The following is a 26477-nucleotide window of genomic DNA, read 5'->3' as shown; positions in this document are numbered from 1 at the left end:
TGCAACACCACTAAGCAAGGGGCACCACGAAGACCAAGGAGCTCTCCAAACAGGTCAGAGACAAAGTTGGGGAGTACAGATCAGGGTTGGGTTATAAAAAAATATCTTAAACTTTGAACATCCCATGGAGCACCATTAAATCCATTATAAAAAAATGAAAGAATATGGCACCACAACAAACCTGCCAAGAGAGGGCCGCCCACCAAAACTCAAGGACCAGGCAAGGAGGGCATTAATCAGAGAGGAAACAAAGAGACCAAAGATAACCCTGAAGGAGCTGCAAAGCTCCACGGCGGAGATTGGAGTATCTGTCCATAGGACCACTTTAAGCCATACACTCCACAGAGCTAGGCTTTACAGAAGAGTGGCCAGAAAAAAAACAACATGTTTAGTGTTCACCCAAAGGCATGTGGGAGACTCTCCAAACATTTGGAAGAAGGTACTCTGGTTAGATGAGACTAAAATTGAGCTTCTTGGCCATCAAGGAAAACGCTATGTCTGGCGCAAACCCAAAACCTCTCATCACCCCGAGAACCCTATCCCCACAGTGAAGCATGGTGGTGGCAGTATCATGCTGTGGGGATGTTTTTCATCGGCAGGGACTGGGAAACTGGTCAGAATTGAAGGAATGATGGATGGTGCTAAATATAGGGAAAATCTTGAGGGAAACCTGTTTCAGTCTTCCAGAGATTTGAGACTGGGACAGAGGTTCACCTTCCAGCAGGACAATTAATTTATTTTTATTTGTACCTTTATTTAACTAGGCAAGTCAGTTAAGAACAACTTCTTATTTTCAATGACAGCCTAGAAACAGTGGGTTAACCTCCTTGTTCAGGGGCAGAACAACAGATTTTTACCTTGTCAGCTCGGGGATTTGATCTTGCAACCTTTTGGTTACTAGTCCAACGCTCTAACCACTAGGCTACCTGCCTCCCCAATGACCACTAAGCATATTACTAACTACAGCTGCTAGCCTTCTACTAGCTAGCTGCTACTGTTGCGCAGCAACCAAGTTGTTTGACCGGAATAGAACACTGAGATTCGGCTGAAAAGATGTTAAAATTGTCAGAAATGCTACAAAAAGGTAGCACATCATTGGGTTTTATTTGGCTGAAATGTGAGAGCGATAAATTGTGAATTTAATCAAAACTGTTGCATCTACAAACTTGTTCAGTCCGAACGGATTTAAGTCTAATGGTCACCCTATGGACTCTGTAGCCTCGGTTTAATCACTTTAAGCCTAGTGGTTAAAACCATTTATCCAGTAACCAAAAGGTAGCTGGTTAGAATTCCCGAGCCAGCAAGGTCGAAAAATCTGCCGTTCTGCCCTTGAGCAAGACAGTTAACCCCCAACAATAAAGCCTCCCCGGGTGCCAATGACATGGACGTCGATTAAGGCAGCCCCCACACCTGACTGATTCAGAAGGTTTGGGTTAAATGCTGAAGACACATTTAAGTTGAATGTTTTGCAACTGACTAGGTATCCCCTTTCCCTTAATCCGACATCTAGAATTTGAGCTAGATTTGGGGAAAAAATTGTCTGACAAGCCTAAAAGAATAATCAGGTACCGTGGTTCTCGTTAATGGCCGAACAGATCATTATGAGAGGCAGGGAGTGTGTTTTATACCTCCAATCAAGTTGATCTGCGACTTTTCATTGACATATTGGCTTGATGATGGTAGGGAGATTTTAATTAAAAATGTTGCTTCAAACAATGCACACTACAGTTGCGCCAACCTGCACAACTATAATAAAATAATACCTCCCACTAATCAGGTGATGGCTGCATGGTGCAGTTGGTGAGAAGCAACGACAGTGTCTAGAAGATGACTTCATCAAGTTCATGCTGTCGACATGTAGGTGCAAGTCAGAGCTTTTTATCCCTATAATGTAACACACTCTTGATCCTCTAGAAAGCGCCCATTATTAACGTGTCAAGCAAGTTTGATTCAGACAGCTGTTAATGGTAATTCATAAAAAAGAATTATGTAAGAATACAAAATGAAACAATACAATAAAAGGCACTAGGAAGTAGCAGGCACTGCAAGAAGCCGATGGAGTGATGCGGTGCCTGCTAATATTGGTTGAGATTTCACAAAGCAGGGGACCGCCAGTTAGACGTCAATGTCATCACTCAGCAAAACACCTGTCACTCAGTCAGTCTGCAGCATAGCACAAAGCAAATATGCATATTCGAAACTTCCTCCGAAAGAGAGGCAAAAAAAGCGAGCAGGTTTAGTAGGTTGAGCACGAGCAGTGAATGAGGTGGAGAGGGCAGAACAGCCAGAAAGTCAAAGTGCAGCAGCAGAGTTAGCCACAGGTTTGTGCAGGGTTGGTGGTAGCTAACTAGCTAGTCTCCCTCAGCATAACGGTTGGCTAACATGCTTACTACACCAACCACGAGTGTGCGTGCGCCTTCGTGCGCATGTTGATTTTGTCCATCCACACCAGACGTTATCATGACGCACAGGTCATTAAATCAAAACCAACTGTGAACCAACTATATTAATTTGTGGACAGGTCAAAACACACATGAAACATTCATGGACATTCATGGACATTTAGCTAGCTAGCTGTTGGGCTGTAAACATTGGGCTGTAAATTTACCTGACATGCATATGGTCCTCTTTGTAGCTGGTTCTTTGTCAAATTTTGACTTTGGTTGCTGCTGGCTTGTTAGCTAGCTGAGGCCGAATGAGATGCGAGAACATTTTTCTGACTGAAGCACATGTCTTCTGACAATGAGAAAGTGCCCCCCTGTGGACTGAAGCTGAACTTTACTACAATTAGATATTTAACCAGGGAAGAATGACTGCCCCCTATTATTGAAGCCATGGAAGTTCAAGGCCTATCGCGGTGCTGCAGGCATAGTTTGCAACAAAAAAACAGGATCCCCCATTATAGTGAACCAAAAATCCCCATCTTCATGGTCAATCTTTGTGACATTAAGTTTATATCGCTCAACGAAGAAGTTATAAAGATAATTTAGTTGCTAATGGCAGCCTGCAGTATCCCGGTCGGCCTTCAACTTGAGTTACTCAATGAGAGGGGGCAGCACTGAGCTAGCCTGCAACGTCACTTCCTGGAGTAGCTCAAACGGCACATGTTATATCTCCATGAGACGCCATCTTAACCCACTCCATTTGGCTTCAATGCGACAATTGAGTCATGTGGTGTCATGTGATCGATGGCTTTGTCGATTCATATATAGTTATTGTATTTAACCCTGCTTAATTAACCTCTTACATCTACACGTTCCGCTAGCGGAACGTCTGCTCCAATATCCAATGATGGGCGGGGCGCGAAATTCAAACTCCTCTAAATCCGAAAACTTACACTTTTCAAACATATGACTATTTTACAGCTATTTAAAGACAAGACTCTCCTTTATCTAACCAAACTGTCCGATTTCAAAAAGGCTTTACAGCGAAAGCAAAACATTAGATTATGTCAGCAGAGTACCCAGCCAGGAATAATCACACAGCCATTTTTCAAGCTAGCATATCATGTCACATAAACCCAAACCATATCTAAATGCAGCACTAACCTTTGATGATCTTCATCAGATGACACACCTAGGACATTGTGTTATACAATACATGCATGTCTGTTCAATCAAGTTCATATTTATATCAAAAACCAGCTTTTTACATTAGCATGTGACGTTCAGAACTAGCATTCCCACCGAACACTTCCGGTGATTTTACTAAATTACTCACGATAAACGTTCACAAAAAGCATAACAATTATTTTAAGAATTATAGATACAGAACTCCTCTATGCACTCGATATGTCCGATTTTAAAATAGCTTTTCGGATGAAGCACATTTTGCAATAATGTAAGTACATAGCCCGGCGTTACAGGGCTAGCTATTTAGACACCCTGCAAGTTTAGCCTTCACCAAAATCACATTTCCTATAAGAAAAATGTTCTTACCTTGCTTGTTCTTCATCAGAATACACTGCCAGGACTTCTACTTCAATAACAAATGTAGGTTTGGTCCCAAATAATCCATCGTTATATCCAAACAGCGACGTTTTGTTCGTGCGTTCTAGACACTATCCCAACGCTAAATCTCGGCCACGAGCATGACGCAAAATATGACAAAAAATTTCTAAATATTCCATTACCGTACTTCGAAGCATGTCAACCGCTGTTTAAAACCAATATTTATGCAATTTATCTCGTAGAGAAGCGATAATATTCCGACCGGGAATCTGCCTGTCTGTAAACTGAGGAAAAAACCAAAAGCCGGGGGCGGGGCGTGTCACGCGCCTAAGGCTTAGTCCATTGACTGACCACTCAGCTTTTGCTCTCGTGTGCTTCAGCCAGGGCTTTGAATTACATCATTCCTGTTTTTCCCGGGCTGTGAGACTCCATTGTTGACGTGAGAAGTGTCACGTAAGAGCAGAGATCCTTTGTAAACGATAGAGATAATCAAGAAGGGCAAGAAATGTTCAGACAGGGTACTTCCTGAACAGAAGCATCTCAGGTTTTTGCCTGCCATAGGAGTTCTGTTATACTCACAGACACCATTCAAACAGTTTCAGAAACTTTGGAGTGTTTTCTCTCCAAAGCTAATAATTATATGCATATTCCAGTTTCTGGGCAGGACTAATAATCAGATTAAATCGGGTACGTTTTTTATCCAGCCGTGAAATTACTGCCCCCTAGATGTAAGAGGTTAAAATGGGTAATGTTGAGGTGGTAGAACTGACAATGAAGTCAATCATAGAGCTCTTATAACCTATTTCATTCTAAAGGTAAACAAGCTTGGCTTATGTCTGTTATTTCCATATAGGCTATGTAACTATTTGTAAAATATATATATATATATATAGTATCAGTCAAATGTTTGGACACACCTACTCATTCAAGGGTTTTACTTTATTTTTACTATTTTCTACATTGTAGAATAATAGTGAAGACATCAAAAAGAGTTTGCAAAGCTGTCATCAAGGCAAAGGGTGGGTACTTTGAAGAATCGAAAACATAAAATATATTTTGATTTGTTTACACTTTTTTGGTTACTACATGACTCCATATGTGTTATTTCATAGTTTTGATGTCTTCACTATTATTCTACAATGTAGAAAATTGTAAAAATAAAGAAAAACCCTCAAGTAGGTGCGTCCAAACGTTTGACTGGTACTATTTATGCCCATTACTAAAAGTGAAAGTGCAGCAGCAGAGTTAGCCACAGGTTTGTGCAGGGATAGTGAAATTATTTCATTGAGCTTCATATTCATTTAGCAACTTATTTGTTCTATTGTTGTTGCATTTTCGAGATGTACTCCATGTACTCCATCTACTGTATGTCAGGTGTAAATGACAAGTACACAAGCTTGAACTTAAAAGGGAAGGGGGCGGGCAGCTAGAAAGATAAGGAAAAGTTGTCTAACTTCGTGATTAGATAGTATGTGAACAAAATATTGAAAATACATAGGCCCTTCAGGAAAAGTCCAATCTTATGGTATTTTCTCCATTAGTCCACTGTTGATACAGTCTCAAAATGTTTTGCATATCAGCAGTAAAGTTTTCAAGATATAGGATTTTCATTGTGCATCATCATGATTATGTGACACTGCTTCTTAAAAACATTATCCCACTTTTACATTATGGGGTATTGTGAATAGACCAGTTACACAAAATCTGGAGTTGGAAAAATTCAAGTGGTGTGAATACTTTCTGAAGGCACTATATGTTGTCTGCCTGCATGTATAAGATTAAAAATATATAATGTATAAGTCTGATAAGATCATTTCTATGTCTAATATTTCTGAAGGGTTAGTTTTTCTTCCTTGTTACCTTTCGGTTTTGTAAAGACAGCTGAGAATACAACCATTAACTTGCTTGTTGTGTTACAAATTGAATACATCTACAAGTCTCTGCTTGGTAAAGCCCTGCCTTATCTCAGCTCACTGGTCACCATAGCAGCACGCACCCGTAGCACGCGCTCCAGCAGGTATATCTCACTGGTCACCCCCAAAGCCAATTCTTCATTTGGCCGCCTCTCGTTCCAGTTCTCTGCTGCCAATGACTGGAACAAACTGCAAAAATCTCTGAAGCTGGAGACTCTTACCTCCCTCACTAGCTTTAAGCACCAGCTGTCAGAGCAGCTCACTGATCACTGCACCTGTACATAGCTCATCTGTAAATAGGCCATCCAATCTACCTCATCCCCATTCTGTATTTATATATTTATGTATCTTGCTCCTTTGCACCCCAGTATCTCAACTTGCACATTCATCCTCTGCACATCCTACCATTCCAGTGTTTAATTGCTATAATATAATTACTTTGCCACCATGGCCTATTTATTGCCTTACCTCTCTATATTAGATTTTCCTACTGTATTATTGATTGTATGTTTGTTTATTCCATGTGTAACTGTGTTGTTGTATGTCTCGTACTGCTTTGCTTTATCTTGGCCAGGTCGCAGTTGCAAATGAGAACTTGTTCTCAACTAGCCTACCTGGTTAAATACATTTTGGAAACCATAAAATTGCATAGCTAAATTCCACAAAGTGGGTCTTTAATCTAGTGATTCTATTGATTCATTGTACAGTTGAAGTCAGAAGTTTACATACACCTTAGCCAAATACATTTAAACTCAGTTTTTCACAATTCCTGACATTTAATCCTAGTAAAGATTCCCTGTCTTAGGTCAGTTAAGATCACCACTTTATTTTAAGAATGTGAAATGTCAGAATAATAGTAGAGAGAATGATTTCTTTCAGCTTTTATTTCTTTCATCACATTCCCAGTGGGCCAGAAGTTTACATACAATTAATTAGTATTTGGTAGCATTGCCTTTACATTGTTTAACTTGGGTCAATCGTTTCGGGTAGCCTTCCACAAGCTTCCCACAATAAGTTGGGTGAATTTTGGCCCATTCCTCCTGACAGAGCTGGTGTAACTGAGTCAGGTTTGTAGGCCTCCTTGCTCGCACACACTTTTTCAGTTCTGCCCACAAATGTTTTATGGGATTGAGGTCAGGGCTTCGTGATGGCCACTCCAATACCTTGACTTTGTTGTCCTTAAGCCATTTTTGCCACAACTTTGGAAGTATGCTTGGGGTCATTGTCCATTTGGAAGACCCATTAATGACCAAGCTTTAACTTCCTGATTGATGTCTTGAGATATTGCTTCAATATATCCACATAATTTTACTTCCTCATGATGCCATCTATTTTGTGAAGTGCACCAGTCCCTCCTGCAGCAAAGCACCCCCACAACATGATGCTGCCACCCCGTGCTTCACGGTTGGGATGGTGTTCTTTGGCTTGCCAAACAGTTCTATTGTTGTTTCATCAGACCAGAGGACATTTCTCCAAAAAGTACGATCTTTGTCCCCATGTGCAGTTGCAAACTGTAGTCTGGCTTTTTTACAGCGGTTTTGGAGCAGTGGCTTCTTCCTTGCTGAGTGGCCTTGCAGGTTATGTCGATATAGGACTTGTTTTACTATGGATATAGATACTTTTGTACCTGTTTCCTCCAGCATCTTCCCAAGATCCTTTGCTGTTGTTCTGGGATTGATTTGCACTTTTCTCACCAAAGTACGTTTATCTCTAGGAGACAGAATGCGTCTCATTCCTGAGCGGTATGTGTGGTCCCATTGTGTTTATACTTGCGTGCTGTTGTTTGTACAGATGAACGTGGTACCTTCAGGTGTTTGGAAATTGCTCCCAAGGATGAACCAGACTTGTGGAGGTCTACAGTTCTTTTTCTGAGGTCTTGGCAGATTTGTTTTTGATTTTCCCATGATGTCAAGCAAAGGGGCACTGAGTTTGAAGGTAGGCCATGAAATACATCCACAGGAACACCTCCAATTGACTCAAAAATGTCAATTAGCCTATCAGAAGCCTCTAAAGCCATGACATCATTTTCTGGAATTTTCCAAGCTGTTTAAAGACAAAGTCAACTTAGTGTATGTAAACTTCTCACCAACTGGAATTGTGTTACAGTGAAATAATAAATAATCTGTCTGTAAACAATTGTTGGAAAATTACTTGTGTCATGCACAAAGTAGATGTCCTAACCGACTTGCCAAAACTATAGTTTGTTAACAAAAAATTTGGGGAGTGGTTGAAAAACAAATTTTAATGACTCCAACCTAAGTGTATGTGAACAGATAGCCTAGTGGTTAGAATGTTGGGCCAGTAACCGAAAGGTTGCTGGATTGAATCCCCGAGCTGACAAGGTAAAAAAAACTGTCGTTCTGCCTCTGAACAAGGCAGTTAACCCACTGTTCCCCGGTAGGCCATCATTGTAAATAAGAGTTTGTTCTTAACTGACTTGCCTAGTTAAATAAAGGTGAAATATATATTTTTTTAACTCAGGTGTTTGATAGTATCAGGTATATGATAATACATGTTTGAATACGATGGTAATGCATTCTCAATTATTCCAAAGTCTGGCAGCACGAGACCACGTTTGATTTAAAGGCAAGCAATATTAATAGATTTTGATAAGGGTGTCTGCATCTCAGTGCTAGAGGCATCACTACAGACCCTGGTTCGATCCCGGGCTGTATCACAACAGGCTATGATCGGGAGTCCCATAGTGCGGCGCACAATTGGCCCAGCATTGTCCGGGTTGGGGGAGGGTTTGGCTGGGGTAGGCGGTCATTGTAAAATAAGAATTTCTTCTTAACTGACTTTTTTAAAACTACAGTACACAATTCTATAGTACGTACAGTACATGCTCAAGGTATTACTATTGTGTCTAGTAAAGTATACTACAGTTTACTGCAACATTCTATCATAAGTACTGTAGTATTCTATAGTAAACTGGAGTATTTTTTGTTTTTACATGTTGTTCTCTATTTTTCGCAAGAATGTTTCAGATGGACCACATATTTATTAATTTGATGTTCTCCCATTGACCGTGTTCTCCCCTATAAATATCTGGGCATTTGGATTGATAAAGACTTAATGTTTAAAAAACCTACAGATGAGATAGCTTTTAACTAACATTTAAAGTGGGCTCCTTTTTTTTAAATAGATTGAGCTACCAAACCCTCTCACAGGATTGGTTAACTCTTATCACTCTGGTCTCGACCAATTTTGGTAAATCCTCCTTTTGTTTTTGTGCTCCCCATTTTTGGAACAACGCCCCCAAATCCTTGCGTCTTGTTTCCCTGGTGCCGCTAGGGAGGTTTAGGACTCTGGTGTTTAATGAATTCATTGAGGATTGCAGTTGTTTCAATTGATTGCAGTGGTTTATTTGTTAAAATTGTGGTGTTGAGGTTGTGCCTTGTGATTAGTTGTATTAATCTTGTTTTAATTAGAATGTAAATTGTTCTTCCTGTTGTGAAAAAAAATGTGTACTCAGGGCACCATTCTCAATTGGGCTACCCTGAATAAATACAAGCTTTTAAGAAATGTTCGTCTTGTAAGCGGAGAGACATTTTTACAGTTTTTTAATTTCCTGCAATGCTACACATTTTGCCATGGCTTATACCGTGTTCATGTGACTTCAACATTATAACAAAATCAATGGGACCCCCTGGAGGTCGGGGCTACTGTGTACGTGCCCTGAGTGCCCGGTCGGTAATCCTGCAATGTTCATAAAAGTAGTATACTGGGAATAATTTCTGATTGGCCGCTTATTCAAGTCATCTGGCGTGATGGGTAATTAGGTGGGTAATTAGACAATTACCCACCTCCGACACCTCCAAAACAACCGTTATGCGGATGTCGGCTAGCACGGATCTGATAGAATATAGCCCAAGCTAGCCATCCTATGGTTAGTCATCGAGGTTTATGACACACACATACATGCCATGCACACCCAACCTGCTACATCACTGATAGGGGTACCATGGTGACACACCATTTCTGCCTGATGTGTCAATGAGGGTGAGTCAGCAAGCAGAGGAAGAAGGGGTGGGTGCCCAATGGTTCAATGTAATTTGTCAACATATTGTGACTTGGAAAATACATTGTTTTGATGGTAAAATGTTTACACCAGTATTATGTCATCATGGTAACCCATTTTCAACATAGACAAACCTTGTATAAAATATGTTGAGTTTCTACCTTTGAAACATCAGATATTCAACATTATATCAGCTATCAGAGAAAATCTGTAGGTTGGGCAGCACCTCCTACTGGAGAGTTTATTTATATACAGCTATCCATTTGGTTTTAACCAGGCCCAGCACTGCTTGGCTTTGATATTTGTCACTGAACACTACCAATATGCTATCATAAGGAAGATTATTGAGAGATTGCTTAATAACTAGAAAGATTCACTGTTGCTGTCAAAGTCATTCCAAAGGGTAGGTTTAACAGAGCAAATGAAATGTAACGATACTGTATAACTAGAAACTTATACTTATATTTTTGGTGATGGAGATATGAATCCAATATATAAATGATTTGTTTGTAGACAAACTGGATATTAAATTGTGTTTTGTCAGTCCAACCAAATATCAACATTTGAAGGAGATACATATATCTTCTGTTTGGATAGTTCTATCTGTGCCACTGACTTAGTCTGTCTTTAATTCCAGTTCTTCAAATGTAACAGTATTTATTCAACCTTAAAATTAGCAACACATCCACTGCCACATTGAGGTCACTGTAATGTATTCGTATGTAATCATAGAAAGCGTGCATGTTCAAGATAACATGCAAAGGTCGCAGGTCTGTGGAGATCTTCACAATTGCTATAGTAATCTGCGCAGAATCTCGAACAGAATTTATCACTTGCACTATGTACTTTTATTGTAATCTCAACTGCAATCCAGGTAATTTGGCTGTGCTATTTGATCAGTGATAACACAGTAGCCCTTCCCACTCACAGCCCCTGTTATTCCGTATCCCGGTTGAAAATGGCAGATTTTGTGATTGAGCGCTTAAATTGGAATGCAGTGGCCATACAGCAACATGCTATCAAAGCTCAGGTTCTCCGCTTCACAGCGCTGAATGGGTTTTGACTGACAGTCATTATAAATTGAGCAGCATGCACAGAAGAAGAAGATGTCCCCATCCCGTCTGCTACTTGGGAAACTTTTGCACATTTGTTGTACTCTGAGTGAGGGGAATGCTGTAAAGCGAGAGGAGTGTATGTGTTCTGAAAGATGATGAGGATTATAATAAATACTGCTTTGATGTTATACAAGCAAACTTCAAACCCGTGAGTCCAAATGTGCAATTCATACACACACTTGAATGTACTCATGACCTCATTATAGGCGCACCAAAATTACAATATGTTTGCCTTTTGAAAGCCTAACACTATAAAATCTTATTTTATAACTTGTTGCCATGTTGGCAATAGAATAACCTGTCAAATGATGCCCACCTGACCCAGATTGCAATTTATAATGAAACTTTTTTTGATTGTATGGTGGTGGGGATGCAGGGCTGTGTTCCAAAAAAATAAAACAAATACAAGTGTATTTGCTTCAGTTCCTCAATGGCAAAGCTAGGAGAGCATTATTTTTCTTTGAGTTATAAAAGTGCATTGAAATTACTTAGGAACTATGCACAGTTTGGAGAGGTGTGTGGCCACTTGTAGACACCGTTTAGACCTCTAACTCAAACTGTAAATGTTTTATCTTGCACCTACTCCAAAATGTAAATTAATATTCTTATTATGTTACTGAATGTATCCAGAGTGTTTTCAGATTTTGTTATTGATGTAATGTATATGCTTGGAGTCAGGAAGTAGGTGAAGAAGGTGAGTTTAATAAACATGAACAAGGCAGATAAACAAAACAGTATAGTAACAGTACCCACCCCCCTGACTCGCGGCTCCAGCTGCAGGATGACGCTAGCCAGGAGTATGGCCCCAAAGGGGCGAGGAGCAGGCTGGTCCAGACGGTGGAGATGGAAATCCCGGACAATGTTGGGGTCCAGGATGTCGCCCACTGGAACCCAACAGCGCTTCTCTGGACCGTTCCCCTCCCAGTCCACCAGGAAATGAAGCCAACCCCCACAATGTCAGGAGTCCAATAGGGACTTGACGATATAGGCGGGGGTCCCATCTATGTCCAGGGGAGGCGGAGGGATATCATGGGGCAAGGCATCAGCAAAGGGAACAGGAACCACCAGCCTGAGGAGGGAAACATGAAAAGAGGGTGAGATCCAGTAGTTAGTGGGGAGTTGTAACTGATATGTTACCTTGTTGACCCTCCGGAGGACCTTGAAGGGCATCACTAACTGGGGGCTCAGCTACCGGCAAGGCAGGCGGAGCGGGAAGTTCCTTGGTGGAGAGCCAGACATGATCACCAGGATGGAAAATGGGAGCCCAACTGTGGTGGCGGTCCACTTACTCCTCTTCAGTTATCACCAGCTGGGTGTTCTGTGTGAAAGCAGTTTTAAATATTAGTTTTATTTCTGCTGGAGCCTCATCTGGCAGCATTCAAAATTTCCTCTGCGCACCGGAACCACTCATCCACCACAGGGGCTTCGGTCCGGCTCAGGGTCCATGGGGCCAGGGCTGCTGATATCCCAGGACGTACTGGAAGGGAGTCAGCCCAGTGGAGGAGTGACGAAGTGAGTTCTGGGCATACTCCGCCCAGGGAATACTCCGCCCAGGGCATACTCCGCCCAGTGACTTCTAAAGAACCTCCCCAGCTCCTGGTTGGTCCTCTCCACCTGCCCGTTGGACTGAGCCCAGTACCCGGATGTGAGGCTGGCCATGGCCCCCAGCTTCTCCATGAAGGCTTTCCATACCCCATGAGAATTGGTGGCCATGGTCGGAGATTATGTCCTCCGGAAGGCCGTAGTACCGGAAGACCTGCTGGAACTGTGCCTCAGTGACCTGGAGGGTGGTAAGGAGACCAGAGAGGATAAAACAGCAGGATTTAGAGAATCTGTCCACAACAACCATAAGTGGTGAAACCATCCAGACAGATGGAGATCAGTAACGAAATCTATGGACAGATGGGACCAAGGCCTCTGAGGCGTGGGAAAGGGAAAGAGTTTTCTGAAGCGTGCCGGGAGATTTGGTTTGGGCACATACAGAGTAGGAGTTGACAAAGAGGGCGATGACCTGCGCCATGATGAGCCACCAGTACTTTGCAGAGATGGATTGAATGGTGCAGGTGAAAGCTGGATGTCCAGCAGCGAGAAATGTGTGTGCCCAGGTCTCTTACCCCCCGTGGGGACATAGATGCGCTCAGGAGGGCATATAGCAGGTGCGGGTTCCCTCTCCAGAGCCTGGCAGATGTTCACATCTACATCCCAAAACATGGGGCCAACGATACAGGAGGATGAAATTATGGGCTGGAGGGCACTTACAGGACTCTCAACCGACATGGAACCCAAGGAAGGGTTTGGCCCTCTGCCCCAGTGGACCCCGGGTTGGGAAGCATCAGACACAGCTGAAGCTGGTGCCACTCCTGGCTGTTTGGACCTCCTCGTGCAGTCCTCTATACAGAATAGGGTGCAGAGCACCGGTTCATTCCATCCGCTGGAGGTTGCCACGGACCGGAAGGTGAGGGTGCACTCAGTAGCGGTCTGGGCACCCTGTTGGAGTTGGAATAGTTGCTCACCTCCCTCTCTGACCTCCGGTGGAGCGTCGAAGACTGCCCTGAACAGAGCCATGAACCTCTCATAGGAACCCAGCTCTTTCTCGCCTCTCTCCCAGAGGGCGAGAGGCCTGGTCAGCAGGGAAATTTCCCTGCCTGGTCAGCAGGGAAATGACTGTGGCAACCTTGGACATCTCCTGGTGGGGGCTCCTATCTGATGGCCGAAATAGAGGGAGTACTGGAGTAGGAAGCCATGGCATTTGGATGGATGCCAATCTCATATCTATTGGGTGAGATCTCAATTCATTAAAAGGAGGATATCACCATCGCCTGACCTCTCTGCTTTCTCTCCCCCAACTCCATCTAATCCAGATATTTTGTGCGTCCACAAAACAACGGCCCTTCAGATCATCACTGGCCAGTTAACCTGTTGAGGATCTTATCCCGATCTTATCCCGGTATTGGGATTCATTGTCATGTGACCATGGCGGGGAATTCAAAACTGCAAGAGTAATCATTTCAAAAAATCAAATAATCAACTATTTTCCTCCATTTGAAAGATATATCTCCTAAATCTAACCACGCTGTCCGATTTTCAGAGGCATTACGGAGAATGCATAAAGTTAGGTTATGTGAGGAGAGTACATTGACAATAGCTGCGTGTAATGTTTAGCCAATTCAAAGAAGGGCATCAACAGACAGAAAACTAGCTAGAATTATGCACTTACCTTTGACAATCTGCATCAGATGACACTCATAGGACATTATGTTATACAATACATGCATTTTTAGTTCCATCAAGTTCATATTTATATCCAAAAACAGCATTTACAGTCGCGGTGAAATTCAGAATTTTTTTCGGCTCGAATGCACCCAGTGAATCCAGCATTACAAATCACGGAATTACTATTCGAAAACATTGGTAAATTATAATATTGTCATTCAAAGAATAATATATTATCATCTCGTAATTGCTACCGAATGGCCAGATCTCAAAATAACTTTACTGGGAAATCACATTTTGCATAAACTGGGTACTATGCTAACAACAATAAGCTATATGCTAAGCTAAGCTAAGCTATACCGTTAGCATTAGCATCATCTAATATCGATAATAACATTCTAAATATCCCCTTACCTTTGATTATCTCCATCAGAAGGCGCTGCCAGAGATCCCAGGTCCAGAACAAATGTGGTTTCTTTTGACAAAGTTCATAATTTATGTCCAAATAGTTAGCGTTCAGTAGGCTCCCACAAAATGAGGTGGGCAGTGTAAAGTCACGTCGAAAAGCTAAAGAAAACCTAGTAAATAATCTATTTACGTTTGTTTAAACATGTCAAACGTTGTTTAGCACTAATCTTTTGTTCCATTTTTAACGTGAAACATCAGTAAACATCAGTAATATTTTCACACAACCTATCAAGTGTCTAGAATAAACGATAATGACAAAGGCACTCTTCTCAGATTCATGCGCAGGCGCAAAAAATGAAGTGATGACGTGTCAACTTGTAAGCTTTCTAATTCGGTCTGTATTCATGACAGATGCTTCCAACAACTTTCTAAAGATCGTTGACATCTAGTGGAAGCAGTAGGAGTTGCGAACTGAATCCTTTCTCACTGTGGTATCTTTAAAACAATGACACTAAATAGTACAGTCACAAAATTCTCTTTTTTTTTAATCTATTTTTCACAGGTTTTTGCCTGCAATATGAGTTTTGTTATACTTACAGACACCATTCAAACTGTTTTAGAAAATTCAGAGTGTTTTCTATCCGAATGTGTTAATAATATGCATATCCTAGCTTCTGAGTTGGTGTAGGAGGCAGTTAAAAATGGGCACATATTTCTTTCAAAATTCTCAATACTGCCCCCGTGGCCCGTAGAGGTTAAGCCATTGATATGTATATAGTATGAAACGTAATTATTATTTTCTAAATGTATAAATCCTGATATCAAACTGATTGAGATTATAGATTGAATAATTGATACCTGATCAATTTATTTGAGAGAGAGAGAGAGAGAGAGAGAGAGAGAGAGTCAGACAGAAAGAGAGAGAGTCATAGACAGAAAGAGAGAGAGTCATAGACAGAAAGAGAGAGAGTCATAGACAGAGAGAGAGGGTCATAGACAGAAAGAGAGAGAGCGAGTGAGTCATAGACAGAAAGAGAGAGAGCGAGAGAGAGTCAGACAGAAAGAGAGAGAGTCATAGACAGAAAGAGAGAGAGAGAGTCATAGACAGAAAGAGAGCGAGAGAGAGTCATAGACAGAGAGAGAGAGAGGGTCATAGACAGAAAGAGAGAGAGGGTCATAGACAGAAAGAGAGAGAGCGAGAGAGTCATAGACCGAAAGAGAGAGAACGAGAGAGAGTCAGACAGAAAGAGAGAGAGAGAGTCATAGACAGAAAGAGAGAGAGAGAGAGTCATAGACAGAAAGAGAGAGAGTCATAGACAGAAAGAGAGAGAGTCATAGACAGAAAGAGAGAGAGAGAGAGTCATAGACAGAAAGAGAGAGAGAGAGAGAGAGAGAGAGAGAGAGAGAGAGTCATAGACAGAAAGTCATAGACAGAGACAACATTCTACCCCAAACCAGAGAAGGGAGATGAGGGGAATCAGTGGGGTTCTGGGTGTAAGACAGGGGAGCTGTTGGCCCCCCAGCTTCTAAAAACAGTCCCCCCTCTGAGTGTGGGTGTGTTTCACAAGCTTGGAAAAGGGACATTGGGTCCCTTTAAATGCACACCACAGAGCACAGACAAAAGACTCCCTGATCATTCAACAGAATAAAAGCTTTGTCTGTGTGAAAGAGAGTGAGTGAGTGAGTCAGTGAATGAGAGAGAGGCAGGGTAGAGAGAGAGAAAGAGATTGTGTACATTGACTTTGTGCATCCAAATCTCTCTCACTCACAATCTCTCCATTCCCTCTCTTTTGCCGTGTCATTCTCTCTCGCTTCATCTCTCTGTCTTTTTTTACCATTCTCTCTTGCCCTCTCAGGACACATTAAACAACAACTCATTTGGTAAGAAGTACAGCTGGCAGGAGAAGGTCTCGCGCTCTTCCTCCCCCCTCAAAACAGGTGAGCTGTTCCACCACCACTTCACTTTACAGGAGACTGCTGGCTAATACCACCAGTTTAAACTTTTGGGGGGTTGCTGATTTTGCTGATTTAGTAGATATAATTAGGAAACAAAGCAGTGACTGCAGAATCAACCACTGCCCCTAGAACTATAAACATATTTCCTTTCATCCATTGTAACATTGTCCAAAATCTGTATGTGGATGTGTTAGAATGGCCTCTCTGAACTACAGTATATGTAAAACTAGCAGAGAGTGTGTTGAGTTACCGACTAGCACCACCGACTCTGATGTTAAAAAGATGGCCAATGCTGCACAACTATGACGCTTCTATTACCCTAGCTGTCACTAAATGTGTATGGACAGAAAGGATAACGAAACAAATAGAAAATGGTTGACTTTTTATTCTTGAAGCACATAGGGCTGGTACACATTTTGAGGTTACATCTGTCTCTCTAATATATAACCGCGTCTGCTTTAGGTCCACTAGTACCCATTTGGTTCGGTGCTTTATATTGCTGTTTTCTTGATCAGATATCTCTTGAAAAATATATTGGCCAACTACGTACTCTCCAGGATACATTTGTCTCCTTATAATGACATTATCTGACTCTTTTCATTGCTTCACACCCCCAATCATTAGTAATGGTTGTAATTATAACTTAATTTATTAAAAGATTTTTATACATTGCTCTCAAAGCATGTATTAGTGTCCTCTGAAAGCAGTGACAGCATCCCTGCAAGGCTCTAATAGTTTTTGACAGTGGATTATGACGTACTAGGTCAATCACATTCTATTTGCTGCCCACTGAATATGACGAGTAACGTGGATTTAGAGTGTAATCCCAGTGTTACCTAACCAACTAGACATTTCTGATATTTGTGTGCGTTTGTCTGTGCATGTTGCTCTGTATTTGCACTGTCTGTGTGTACTGTATGTGAACTGCTGCTTACGTTTCCATCTGTTTTATTTTTAATTTAACCTTTATTTAATTAGGCAAGTCAGTTAAGAAAAAAATCTTATTTACAATGACGGCCTAAGAACAGTGGGTTAACTGCCTTGCTCAGGGGCAGAACGACAGATTTTTACCATGTCAGCTCAGGGATTTGATCTAGCAACATTCCAGTTACTGGCCCAACACTCTAACCACTAGGATATGTGCTCGGTGCCCTTGTATGTGTTTGTGCATTTTCTATGTTAATGTGTACATGTGTGGATATGTCTGTCTTTGTGTCTTCTTGTATGTATGTCTGCTTGTATGTCTGTCTGTGTGCCTGCACGTCTGTATGTCTGTGTCTTGTATGTATGTCTGTGTATGCTTGGGTCTCTGTCTGTCTCCCTCCCCCAGGCGGGCTGACCTCTCCCCATGAGCACAGCTGTCTAAGCGACGAGGACAAGCTGCATCAGGGAGGTGGGACACAGACCAAGGACCGCGGCACATCCACTGAAACTCCCTGCAGATACAAACACACTTCTGGACACACCCACAGCTCCACAGCAGGGACACACTCCAAACTGCCGGAGAAGCCCCCAGCACCCCCGCCTCCCCAAAACTACACACTCACACCTCTGGGCCCCCCAGGGAAGGGCGAAGAGGGGACACACAGAGAGAAGATCCGCTATCACACAGATGTACGCCTAGAACCCACCGAGGAGATCTATCTGACTCCCGTGCACCGTTCCGAGCAGGACCACCCATTCCTGTCCCAGCAGCCAGAGCACGGACGCATGTCAATCAGCTCTGACACCGAAGGCCCGCCCCCTTACCAGCCTCTGCCCGACCGGACCAACCCTTCCATCTGTGAGGAAGACGAGGTGTACGTGCCCCCTCCCTCCTACGCCTCCTATGTGGAGGCTCTCTTTACCCCTCCCTCTACCGCCCCCCCCAGGGAACCCCCAGGCTTAGCTCTGAACCTCGGCCTGAGGGAAGGAGGAGCAGGGGCGATGGTGAGGGCAGGGGCAGGGGTGGAGTATGTAGATGTCCAGGATGAGACATTTGGGGTAGAGGGTGAGGCTGAGGATGAGAGGGTAAGGGTTGTGGGAGGCAGGCAGTATTTGGGACGTGGTGGCTGTGGTGCCCCCATGAGTACTTTGATGAGCTCGGAAGCGAGTGGTCTGTCTTACGACTCTGTGAAGTACACACTCGTTGTGGACGAGCACGCGCAGCTCGAACTGGTAAGTCTGCGGCAGTGTTACCAATGTTACAGCGACGACAGCAACTCTGCGACCGTCTACGACAACTGCGTCTCGTCTCCGTACAAGTTGGCCATAGGGGAGAAGTATAAAGAGGAAGAGAAAGAGGAGGAGGAGGAGAGAGCAAGAGTGGGAAGGGTGAGGAGAGAAGCCACCTCCTGTCTGTCAGAGGACACCACCCCGGAGGCGAACTTGCACTTCTCTAAGAAGTTCCTCAACATCTTCATGAACGGACGGTCACGATCATCCAGTAGGTACCACCACTGAACCACAATGACACCATCTTGTGTTCAGACACTGCAGTTTCTTACTTTAGGCTTAAAGGGCACCTCAATCACTTTTCACCATCATATTCATTATCTCCAGCACAATATCATTGTCAACATATGTGAAAACGGCGCATTTCTAAGTTTTGTAGAAACAAATATAAAGTTCAAAAGTTCTGTCCGATGACGCCATTAAAAGTTACAAAATTTTAATCCTTAACAGTTTATTGACTCACCTGTGCATCAATCTAAGTAACATAATAAAACAAATCCCTATTAAAATCCATCAGTTTAAGCTAGAGATACTTTTTGTGTTTCAATCAGTGGCGGTCGGTACAGTTTAAGATGAGGGAGGATGATACATATGCTATTAGATATAGCATATTGGATGACTGCCATTCATATTCCATTGACCCAGCTCAATGTAACATCGATAGGTTTAGGGTACTTCATCATACTGTACTTGAATTTTCCCTGTACCCATTATTATGAGGTTGCTACAACCTAGCCTATGAATGAAAGTTTACCGTGTAGGTGCACAGGTCGATATCATTTTTAGTAATCAAGGTGACAGACACTGACACTTCAATACTGCCTTGCACACTCTTGCCTGCGCCTAGCTGATCTAGGGTGTAATCATTAGTCCAACGGTGGCAAACGACAGTTTCTATTGGACAAATACTGGTATGTTTATCCCCGTTTTGTTCTGTTTGCTTCTGTTTAAGAAACATTATTCAACAGAATCTGCGCAATAAATACATCCCTAATCGCGATCAAACGCAGTTCAATTTCATAGCAGCCACATACAAACAGCTCGTTATATACATTATATAATTCCTCGCATCTATCTACTCTCTCTCCTCCTCTCACCTTTTCCCTAAGTGTGTGGACTTCAGTGCACAATACATCAGCTGTCTGTGACCAGGCAAAAAAACGTTTCCAAGCCAAACCTTTATATCATGACCGCTAACAGATTCACACAGCCTATTACGTTGTTGCATCATAGTCAACATAGCTACTAGAACTAATGTGTTAGTAAACCCACTACAATCATGCAGTACAGTGTACAATCATCAGCAGTTACACCGGCAGGCCCCAGTGGCAATAAATTAATAAAACCAGAAGCTTACTTTGACTTGTAAGAGTTCCAGTGTTGGATAGCAAAAGCCAGCTATCTAATATAGCATCCCTCTCTGTTTGAGCCGGGTGTTTGAGTAGGCTAAACTAGCTAGTTATGTTAGACTCTAGCTAAGTAAGTGAAAAAATATATATTACGAAATATAGCTAGCTCTCTTTCTCTCAAAACTGTTTAACTATTGTCTTTCTCTCTCTTTGAGACAACTACTCACCACATTTTATGCACTGCAGTGCTAGCTAGCTGTAGTTTATGCTATCAGTACTAGATTCATTCCCTGTTCCTTCGATTGGGTGGACAACATGTCAGTGCATACTGCAAGAGCTCTGATAGGTTGGAGGATGTCCTGGGCGTCCTCCGGAAGTTGTCATAATTATGGTGTAAGCCTATGGAAGGGGGTGAGAACTATGAGCCTCCTTGGTTGTGTGTTGAAGTCAATGTACCCAGAGGAGGACAGAAGCTAGCTGTCCTCCAGCTATACTGTGGTGCTACCCTACAGAGTGCTGCTGAGGCTACTGTAGACCTTCATTGCAAAACAGTGTGTATTAATACATTATTTGGTGACGTGAATATATTTAGTATAGTTTTATCTGAAAAGGATACATTTTTGAAGGTATTCAAATTTGTCTGAAATTCACTGATGAGGATGGTCCTCCCCTTCCTCCTCTGAGGAGCCTCCATTGGTCTCAATCCAACTTCCACCCAACAATGCCGCTTTATATAATGTTTACATACCCTACATTACTCATCTCATATGTAAGTCGCTCTGGATAAGAGCGTCTGCTAAATGACGTAAAGGTAAAATATGTATATACCGTTCGGCCATCGCTCATCCATATATTTCTATGTACATATTCTTATTAATTCCTTTACACTTCTGTGTATAAGGTAGTTGTTGTGAAATTGTTAGATTACTTGTTAGATATTACTGCATGGTCGGAACTAGAAGCACAAGCATTTCGCTACACTCGCATTAACATCTGCAAACCATGTGTATGTGACAAATAAAATATATATTTTTTTTTACATATCTGCCTATGTTAGCGTTCTGCATCTGCGGTGGAAGGTGGCCGAGCTTCTCAAGAAAACGTCTGTAGCTTCCGAACGGTCTGTAGTGTCTGTTTTGCTCTACGACCCCCACAAGTGTCACAGAGCTCGTCTGAATGTAAGCCATACAAATGAATGGAACTACCGAGGTAGTTTTGTGCCAACAAAAATAAGGGGTTAAATACGTTTTTTTAAAAACACTAATATTTCCTGAGCTTTCTTTTATCTCCTAGATATAGGACAGACACTTTCAAACCTTGTTCCTTATGATTCCTTATGTCTTTTTCCCATTCATGAATGTGTTATTCAAAGTGTTTCTATGGGCTATAGTAGTAAAGGTCAAATTCAATATTTTATCAAATATATTTCAAAATCCAATAGCTAAATGATCCATGGTATGACCATCTTAAAACAATTCCATATGTTAGCTCATTAGACCCCTGGTGCTGGAGATGATTTTGACTCAGGACACTATCATTCCTTATTGTACCAGCAACTCACAACAACATGCAGTAATTCACGCCACCGCACCACACGTCAGACATGTTCTTACGTCCAGCGTGACACACACAACATTGCAAAAAAGGATAGACCAAATCATATAATATGAATGAATTCAATGAAACTGCTCTCTTGAACATGGATAAATATTTTATCTTCTGCTCAAAAGATGCACAGTATATCTTATTTGCTTGGTTGCCTCAATAATCACGTTTCCATCCATTGTTTCTATGCGAGTAAAGTCATGTCGTATAAAAAAGTGGCACAATTTCATAATGGTGGGATCTTAAAGTTGTGGGATCTTTTAGCGTCTGTTAAATGTATTATGCAACAATAGCGGTGGAAACTCCTTTATGCGCATATATTGACATAATAAACCATCATATTGAAGTAAACTTGGAGTCACGCAATGACAGACTATGCTACGCTGTACTACCACGACGATGTGGAAAATCTTTAAAAGTACATAGGCAGATTAAATCAATTATGATGAAGATCATAATGGTTAAGTGATGGATGATGATGACCTTCATGCATATTTCCAATAAATATTTAGGGTTTTATTTGAATGCTGGTGATATGATGATCAATGCTTGGCTGCCAAATATCAACTACAAATGATATTGCTCTTATCCATATCTCAACATATAACCCACCCTGTCCACTTTATGAGCAAACTGTTATTTAGACCAAGCGCAAAGACCAGATTGGACAAGTTTGCTATTTATCATAACAGTTTTTGTGACAAAGTTATTGGTAGAGTTGAAAATGCCATGGAAACATATAAAACTTATTTTCATTCAGTACATGGAAAATTAAGCCTCAAAACACTTTATGTGCGCTACATCATCGCGCACATCATTTTATCCGCAACAAGTCAGTTTGATGGAGACACACCTCTGGTGGGAAAATGTGCATATTTTAGAATATTCTCATGGAAATCTGTCGCCAATTGGATGGAAGCCTAGATCATGTCTTTATATTCAGGGAAGCATTACATTTCAAATAACAGCTGCATTCTGTGCAGAAATTCAGGTATGAATGGCAACAATATTGTCATGCAACTGTAAAATTCCCCTTAAAGTCAGCTGACCTGCAACCCTGGTTCTTCTAAAGTAGTGAAATTGTGGACAATTAAATGTTTTTTGGATCAGAACCACCATGATATCACCATGAATTGAATTTCTGTATATTTGAAAATATGATGCACCCAAATCCTATTTACAGCATTTTTGTAATTCAACTTTTTTTTTAGGGAGGGTGGAGTACCATTGAGACCAAGGTCTCTTTTAAAAGAGAACTCAATGACAAACACTTAGGCAATCTAGGCAGCATAGGAGCATAGGAAATATACAAAGAAAATGCAAACACAATCATAAAAAACAACAACATTACTCAGTGAATCTGAATTGTCCGAAAGGCACCAATGCATCCAATTGCAGAGTATTCTGAAGATTGTTCCATAAATGAGGTGCAAAGAAACTAAAATCTGTTTTATCTAAATCTGTGGTGACAGAAGAAATGTCAATATTTGGCCATACCTGTGACTGGGTATGGTATCTCGTACGTCTTTAGGTTAGTAATAATTTGAGTAATTCTGGAGTTTTTGCGAAAGAGCTTTATAAATGAACAGCATGCAATGTTTCGACCTATTTGACGTCAGAGGCCCAGCCTACTTTTTCCTAGAGAAAACCTGTCACCCCTAATAAAAGGAAGTGTGCTATCAAATCAAATCAAATGTATTGTCACATACACGTGTTTAGCAGATGTTATTGCGGGTGTAGTGAAGTGCTTGTTTCTAGCTCCGACAGTGCAGTAATATCTAACAAGTAATATCTAACAATTTCACAACATATACCCAAATACACACAAATCTAAGTAAAGGAATGGAATTAAGAATATATAAATATATTGACGAGCAATGTCAGAGCGGCATAGACTAAGATACAGTAGAATAGAATAGAATACAGTATATACATATGAAATGACTAATGCAAGATGTGTAAACATCATTAAAGTAACCAGTGTTCCATTTATAAAAGTGGCCAGTGATTTCAAGTCTATATACAGTGCCTTGCAAAAGTATTTATCCCCTTGGCGTTTTTCCTATTTTGATGAATTAAAACCTGTAATTTAAATTGATTTTTATTTGGATTTCATGTAATGGACAAAAACAAAATAGTCGAAATTGGTGAAGTGAAATGAAAAAAATTACTTGTTTCAAAAATAATTTTTAAAAAATAACAGAAAAGTGGTGCATGCATATGTATTCACCCCTTTGCTATGAAGCCCCTAAAAAAGATCTGGTGCAACCAATTACCTTCAGAAGTCACATAATTAGTTAAATGAAGTCCACCTGTGTGCAATCTAAGTGTCACATGATCTCAGTATATACAGTTGAATTTGGAAGTTAACATACACCTTAGCCAAATACATTTAAACTCAGTTTTTCACAATTCCTGACATTTAATCCTAGTAAAAATTCCCTGTCTTAGGTCAGTTAGGATCACCACTTTATTTTAAGAATGTGAAATGTCAGAATAATAGTAAAGAGAATTATTTATTTCAGCTTTTATTTCTTTCATCACATTCCCAGTGGGTCAGAAGTTTACATACACTCAATTACTATTTGGGAGCATTGCCTTTAAATTGTTTAACTTGGGTCAATCGTTTTGGGTAGCCTTCCACAAGCTTCCCACAATAAGTTGGGTGAATTTTGGCCCATTCCTCTTTACAGAGCTGGTGTAACTGAGTCAGGTTTGTAGGCCTCCTTGCTCGCACAATCTTTTTCAGTTCTGTCCACAAATTTTATATAGGATTGAGGTCAGGGCTTTGTGATGGCCACTCCAATACCTTGACTTTGTTGTCCTTAAGCCATTTTGCCACAACTTTGGAAGTATGCTTGGGGTCATTGTCCATTTGGAAGACCCATTAATGACCAAGCTAACTTCCTGACTGATGTCTTGAGATATTGCTTCAATATATCCACATAATTTTACTTCCTCATGATGCCATCTATTTTGTGAAGTGAACCAGTCCCTCCTGCAGCAAAGCACCCCCACAACATGATGCTGCCACCCCTGTGCTTCACGGTTGGGATAGTATTCTTCGGCTTGCAAGCTTTTCCTCCAAACATAACGACGGTCATTATGGCCAAACAGTTCTATTTTTGTTTCATCAGACCAGAGGACATTTCACCAAAAATTACAATCTTTGTCCAAATGTGCAGTTGCAAAACGTAGTCTGGCTTTTTTATGGCAGTTTTGGAGCAGTGGCTTCTTCCTTGCTGAGCGGCCTTTCAGGTTATGTCGATATAGGACTCATTTTACTGTGGATATAGATACTTTTGTACCTGTTTCCTCCAGCATCATCACAAGATCCTTTGCTGTTTTTCTGGGATTGATTTGCACTTTTCCCACCAAAGTACATTCATCTCTAGGAAACAGAACGCGTCTCCTTCCTGAGCGGTATGACGGCTGTGTTGTCCCATGATGTTTATACTTGCGTACCATTGTTTGTACAGATGAACGTGATACCTTCAGGCATTTGGAAATTGCTCCCAAGGATGAACCAGACTTGTGGAGGTCTACAAAGGTTTTCTGAGGTCTTGGCTGATTTCTTTTGATTTTCCCACGATGTCAAGCAAAGAGGCACTGAGTTTGAAGGTAGGCCTTGAAATACATCCACAGGAACAACTCCAATTGACTCAAATTATGTCAATTAGCCTATCAGAAGCTCCTAAAGCCACGACATAATTTCTGGAATTTTCCAAGCTGTTTAAAGGCACAGTCAACTCAGTGTATGTAAACTTCTCACCCACTGGAATTGTGATACAGTGAATTATAAGTTAAATAATCTGTCTGTAAACAATTGTTGGAAAAAGTAGATGCACAAAGTAGATGCACAAAGTAGATGTCCTAACCGACTTGCCAAAACTATAATTTGTTAACAATAAATGTGTGGAGTGGTTAAAAAACAAATTTTAATGACTCCAACCTAAGTGTATGTAAACTTCTGACTTCAACTGTATACACCTGTTCTGAAAGGCCCCAGAGTCTGCAACACCACTAAGCAAGGGGCACCACCAAGCATAATTTCACCATGAAGACCAAGGAGCTCTCCAAACAGGTCAGGGACAAAGTTGTGGAGAAGTAGAGATCAGGGTTGGGTTATAAAAAAATATCCTAAACTTTGAACAACCCACAGAGCACCGTTAAATCTATTATTAAAAAATTGAATGAATATGGCACCACAACAAACCTGCCAAGAGAGGGCCGCCCACCAAAACTCACGGACCAGGCAAGGAGGGCATTAATCAGAGAGGCAACAAAGAGATCAAAGATAACACCGAAGGAGCTGCAAAGCTCCACAGCTGAGATTGGAGTATCTGTCCATAGGACCACTTTAAGCCATACACTCCACAGAGCTGGGCTTTACGGAAGAGTTTTCAGAAAAAAGCCATTGCTTAAGGAAACATAAATGTAAAACAGCTATAAGCAGAGGAAAACCTGTTTCATTCTGCTTTCCAACAGACACTGGCAGACTAATTCACCTTTCAGCAGGACAATAACCTAAAACACAAAGCCAAATCTACTCTGTAGTTGCTTACCAAGACGCCATTGAATGTACCAGAGTGGCCTAGTTACAGTTTTGAATTAAATTGGCTTGAAACTCTATGGCAAAACTGGAAAATGGCTGTGACCAATGACCAACAATCAACTTGAAGAATTTTAAAAAGAATAATGGGCAAATATTATACAATCCATGTGTGCAAAGC

General features: G+C 41.4%; 1 protein-coding gene across 4 annotated transcripts in view; it reads left to right on the top strand.

The window, feature by feature from the left end:
* LOC115167623 (C-Jun-amino-terminal kinase-interacting protein 1) overlaps positions 1-26477 on the top strand; it is a 159467-nt gene that overhangs the window by 93700 nt on the left and 39290 nt on the right. For all 4 annotated transcript variants that reach the window (XR_003870515.1, XM_029722214.1, XM_029722215.1 and 1 more), the window contains 2 exons: positions 16477-16558; positions 17907-19001. Coding sequence is in view for 3 of the 4 variants with exons in the window: in XM_029722214.1 (XP_029578074.1) it covers positions 16477-16558; positions 17907-19001 (1177 nt within the window). In the remaining variant the exon portion in view is untranslated. The remainder of the gene's footprint in view (positions 1-16476; positions 16559-17906; positions 19002-26477) is intronic.

The sequence above is a fragment of the Salmo trutta genome, chromosome 29 (genome assembly GCF_901001165.1).
Source record: "Salmo trutta chromosome 29, fSalTru1.1, whole genome shotgun sequence".
NCBI classification, from domain to species: Eukaryota; Metazoa; Chordata; class Actinopteri; order Salmoniformes; family Salmonidae; genus Salmo; species Salmo trutta.
This window is presented reverse-complemented; position numbering and strand designations above follow the sequence as displayed.